This window comes from Marmota marmota, unplaced genomic scaffold (assembly GCF_001458135.2).
Source record: "Marmota marmota marmota unplaced genomic scaffold, marMar, whole genome shotgun sequence".
NCBI lineage: Eukaryota > Metazoa > Chordata > Mammalia > Rodentia > Sciuridae > Marmota > Marmota marmota.
Genome location: NW_026000205.1, coordinates 11,768,744 through 11,774,022, shown reverse-complemented (window position 1 = coordinate 11,774,022; position 5,279 = coordinate 11,768,744). Strand labels below are relative to the sequence as shown.

At 57.1% G+C, this 5,279-nt stretch overlaps 1 protein-coding gene across 1 annotated transcript in view; it reads left to right on the top strand.

The window, feature by feature from the left end:
- Hpn (hepsin) overlaps positions 1-4,322 on the top strand; it is a 15,886-nt gene extending 11,564 nt beyond the window's left edge. The window contains exons 6-11 of the mRNA XM_048791264.1: positions 18-418; positions 506-696; positions 3,084-3,179; positions 3,369-3,511; positions 3,642-3,806; positions 3,991-4,322. Of these exons, the coding sequence (XP_048647221.1) occupies positions 18-418; positions 506-696; positions 3,084-3,179; positions 3,369-3,511; positions 3,642-3,806; positions 3,991-4,029 (1,035 nt within the window). The 3' untranslated portion in view covers positions 4,030-4,322. The remainder of the gene's footprint in view (positions 1-17; positions 419-505; positions 697-3,083; positions 3,180-3,368; positions 3,512-3,641; positions 3,807-3,990) is intronic.
- The last annotated feature ends 957 nt before the right edge of the window (positions 4,323-5,279 follow it).

The following is a 5,279-nucleotide window of genomic DNA, read 5'->3' as shown; positions in this document are numbered from 1 at the left end:
GGGGGGGGGGGGGGGAACATGGCCCCTTAGACTCTCCCCAGGGCAGGGCTGTGGCCCTGCAGGTCCCCCAAGGGGCTGTGTCAAGTTCAGACCGCAGGGTGGGGCAGGGCCAGGCTCTGTCCCCTCAGTCCCCCGGGGGCAGGTCTTCCTGTCCTCAGACGCTCCATCATGAGCCCTGGGCTCTCAGAACCCAGGGCCAGACCTCTGTTGGGCTCCCACCTCACCCTGCCACCCCGATGCCTTCCCCCACAGACTGTGGCCGCAGGAAGCTGCCCGTGGACCGCATTGTGGGAGGCCAGGACACCAGCCTGGGCAGGTGGCCCTGGCAAGTCAGTCTGCGCTATGACGGTGCACACCTCTGCGGTGGGTCCCTGCTCTCCGGGGACTGGGTGTTGACAGCTGCCCACTGCTTCCCAGAGTGAGTGCCCCCACAGCACCCACCAGGGGGAGAGGCGGTGAGGCCGTGCCTGGCCGGCCACCACCCTTCCCTCGTGTCCCTTGGCAGGCGGAACCGGGTCCTGTCTCGATGGCGGGTCTTTGCCGGTGCTGTGGCCCAGGCCTCGCCCCAGGGCATGCAGCTGGGGGTGCAGGCCGTGGTCTACCACGGGGGCTACCTTCCTTTTCGAGACCCCAACAGTGAGGAGAACAGCAATGATATCGCCCTGGTCCACCTGTCCAGCCCCCTGCCCCTCACAGGTACATCTCGGGGGCAGGGCTGAGCCTTGACTTGGGGACTCCAGAGACAGACAGGACAAAGGAGGGGGACAAGAGCAGACTAGAATGCATTGATGACCCAGGTGTTCATGGTAATCAGGGGAATGAGTGATCATTAAGTCTGGGCAGTGGGTACAGCCACTTGGGAATGTTCTGGCAGTTGACCATGTGACAGTTCCATACCTGGGATGCACATCCAGGAGGGACACCGCGTGTCTACACAACTGTACACAAATGTTCACGTCAGCATTATTTATAAAAGCCCAAAGATGAAAACAACCCACATGCGTATCATCTGACAGATGGATAAACACAACAGAGTGCGTCCCTACAGCGGACTCCTATACGGCCATGAAAAGGAAACAAGATAGGGGTTCACCCGGCACCACGGGTGAACTGGGGAGTCCTTCTGTCCAGTGAAGGAAGCCCGTCTTGTGTGATTCCATTCCTATGAAATGCCCAGAACAGGCAAATCCATAGAGATCAAAAGTGGGTTCATGGTTGCCAAGGGCGGGCAGCGGGACTGTGGAGACTGGGAGGATTGGTAAAGGATACAGGGTTTCTTTGGGGGGTGGTGACATGTTCTAAAGTCCAGAGTGGTCACCATGTGTGTCTGGGAATACACTGAAGCCGTGGACTTGCACGTTCCAAGCTGGTGAGCAGGACGGCCTGGGAGGTGTAGCTCACGAACGTGCTGCCCAGAATAATTAAGTGAAGTATGAAATCTAAACAGGGAGAGGCCAGATCGGTGGAGAGGTCACCAGGAGTCCCTCCTTTTACAGTTCTCTGCATAGACCTCGGGTTCCAGCTCTCGCAGGCCCCAGTGTGATAGTAACGAAAATCATGATACAGTGGCGATGTAGTTATGGGCCACAGGAGATGGTGTTGGTCAGTGATGGACTGTACAGGGGACGTGGGCCCGTGAGCTTATGTGGCCTCAAGCATCTCAGGTCGCATCAGCTACGTTCTGTGCTATCTGCACAAAGTCACGTCACGATCCATCTCTCTCAGATACGGACCCCACCCTTAAGTAACGCCTGGCTGTAAAGCCATGAGGTGACTCAGTAGTGGCTTTGCCCACAAGCCTCCACGCTAGCGCGGTGCCTGCCACGGGCCAGGCTCTGTCCTCATCCCTTGCTCACGGTGGCCCCGAGGAGCATCTCACAGAGCCCGTGGCCCACCTGCACAGGGTCCCCGCACAGGGAAGGGAAACCGCTCCAGGCTCCACGGCTGGCAAATGGCAGAGCCGAGCTGGGGCTGCCTGGCGCTGCCCGTGGTGCCAGGCCGGGGGCCGGGGAGTTCGGTATCTCTGCCGTGTGTCCGCATGCACGTTATTGTGGTCATTTTCTCTTTTGTGATCTGAGATCCTAGGTTTTTCACTTAAGGGAGGGATATACGTTTTTTTGCTCCCTTGCTCCTTAGCGAAGAGTGGAGGGTTTAGCAATGTTGAAATGAGGACTGTGGAGGGGGGGGGCGGGGAGCAGCCGGGTTTGAGACACATGGCTGAGGGCTCTGGGGACAGATCCGGGTATTTGTCGACGGTGGGATCTGGGGCAGGTGGCTTCACTGTACTGTGCCTGTTCCTCAACTGTAAAACAACTTCCTGGGGTTGTTGAGGCGATCAAAAGGGTTCAAACGAGTAAAGAGCTTTGAGAATCAGCAGTCCAGAGCAAATGCTCCAAAACTGTTAGCAGTTACTGCTGTGACTGTCACTTATTACTGTGACTAGTCACCAAATACTTGCTGTTTGATTCCAGGCATATGCTGCCTCACCAAATTTTCAGGGTGCTTCCGGTGGGTCATGATCATTATTTTGATTTTACAGCTGAGGCCTCTGAGTCTCAGGCAGGAAAAGTCAACAGTCAGGGCTGACAGGACCGCTTGGGAAGGTTGTGCACTGCACAAGGGTGCCACATCTCGGAGGGGCATTCTTGGTGTAGGGCTACGTATTTCTCGTTATGACAGGTGGAAGTCAAGCATCTCAACACAGGATTCTTCACAAAGATGCCCTTTGGGCTGGGGGTAGTGCCATGGCTGTGGTTAATAAAACAGGCTCAGAAATTGGGCCAACCTAGGTCCAAATTCTGACTTCACCATTGATTCGTTATGAAACTTTGGTCAAGTGACTTGGCCTCGTTTCCCTTCTCTGGGGTCATGGCTGCCCCTACCCCCCGGGGCTGACGGGAGATGAGATGAACAGGAGAGCACTTAGCACACTGAGAGCTCGCCTAGGCGGTGGGTCACTGTGGGCATCACAGACGGTCAGAGGACAGGGTCTGGTGGGGGGACGTGGAGGCAGCTGAACGGGCTTGTGCTGGGCGGGGCTGGGCAGGCCAGCAGGGGCTGGACCGACGGGGTCTCTGTCACAGAATACATCCAGCCCGTGTGTCTCCCGGCCGCTGACCAGGCCCTGGTGGACGGCAAGATCTGCACTGTGACGGGCTGGGGCAACACGCAGTACTATGGTGAGTCCTGTGCCCTGCCTGGACACCGTCATTAGGGAGACTGACCCGGGCAGGGGAGGGGCAGTCCGGTGCGCTGGACAGCCACAGGCCCTGGTGTGTAGAGACCCTGGGGGTCGTGGGGTGGGCGCCAGGAGGGAGGGGGTCGTGCATGCTCCTGGGCTCCAGCCAGCCTTGCCCCCGCACCCCCAGGCCAGCAGGCCCGGGTGCTCCAGGAGGCCCGAGTGCCCATCATCAGCACGGATGTCTGCAACGGCCCCGACTTCTACGGGAACCAGATCAAGCCCAAGATGTTCTGTGCCGGCTACCCCGAGGGTGGCATCGACGCCTGCCAGGTAACGGCTGTGTGGGGACAGCTGGGCCCCTGCTGCCCAGGGACGGAGACCAGGGCAGTGGGCGGCGGGGCTCCCTGCCTGAGCACAGAGGGCCTCCTGGCCTCCAGCCGCCTTGCCCTTCCCTCACCAGGGTGACAGTGGTGGTCCCTTTGTGTGTGAGGACAGCATCTCTCGGACGCCACGTTGGCGGCTCTGTGGCATCGTGAGCTGGGGCACTGGCTGTGCCTTGGCCCAGAAGCCAGGTGTCTACACCAAAGTCAGTGACTTCCGGGAGTGGATCTTCCAGGCCATAAAGGTGAGGTGTCCCCTCCCCACTGGGGGGACTCTGGGGTGCTAAGGGGAGGCTGAAATTTTGGGCACCCTAGAAGAAGGCGCCCTGGGGGACCGATGGGTCTCCAGTCTTCTGGGGAAGGGAGATGGCTCGTGGGACTTTGGGGGAAGCCCCTCGGACCTCAGAAGCCCCAGCTGTCTGTCCCCAGACTCACTCCGAAGCCAGCGGCATGGTGACCCAGCTCTGACCTGTGGCGGCTCCTCGCAGCACACCTGTCCGGGGCCCGAGGTTGGGTGGCTTCAGCTCCACACGACAGGATCCACGCTGAGCCCAGGAGGGAACACTCTTCCTCTTGAACCAGTCCACAGGCCCAGGGACGCCCTCCTCCAAGGTCCTGTCTTCCACAGTGGGGGGCTCACTCTGCCTCGGACCATCCAAGCCTCACCCTCCCGACCCTTGTAAATATTGTTCTGCCCTCTGGGGGCTCCTGTCTGGAGGCCCCTGAGGACAGGATGCTGTTTAAATAATAAAGATGGTTTTGATTAATGCGGCCTCCGAGTTTGCAAGTGTAAGCAGCAACGAGGACATTTTATGGAGAGGGAAGAGAGGAATTAGGGCCTGGGGTTTATCAGGTAGAAAGTGTGATGCCCCACTTTCCACAAAATTAAGATTTTTTTCAAACACAGTGACACCCACCTGTAATCCCAGTGACTTGGGAGGCTGAGGCAGGAGGATTACAGATTCAAGGCCAGCCTCAACAACTTAGGGACACCCTGTGTCAAAAAAAAAATAAAAACAGGTCCTGGGATATAGCTCAGTGGTAGAGCACTTGCTGAGCATGATTAGGATCCCCAATCCAAATCCCTAATATAGCAAAAAAGAGAGAGATTTTGACCAGTTTGCTTAAATGGAAATACCCTGGGGGCATACTGGCTTCAGGTACTGCTAGATCCAGTTGCCCTCAAATCTACTTTAATTGTGTCAGTTTCCTTTCCAAGCAGCCGCTCCTACACACAGAGACAGAGACCTCCACCTAAACTCCAGGCTTAGACACCTCACCCAGCTTTGCAGCTCTAGCTACAAATGTTTCTTCCCTAATAGCAAAACAAATCCCAAGGAGACCCAGGTCTCTTGAACAGATTTGATGGTATGTTCTCATTGAATCACTGTGCACTTGATGCACGTGGGGGTGGGGGGTAGGGGGGATGCACAGGGGGTTGTCCTTCAAGAACAATGTAAGATGAAATGAAGACTTGTTTCCAGAAAAAGTGGACATCAATGCCCAGTGAGCAAAAGCACATCTTCTTTGGACCAACACAGAAAACAGGGCCTTTTGGATGGAGGTTGGGTGCAGGCCTTGTGATTGCGCGCTGAAGCCCCCACCCCTACATCCATGCGGGCTGGGGTCAGGTCCCACCTTTTATTGGAATGGGGCTCCCCAGCCCGTATTTCTCTCTCTCTCTCTCTCTCTCTCTCTCTCTCTCTCTCTCTCTCTCT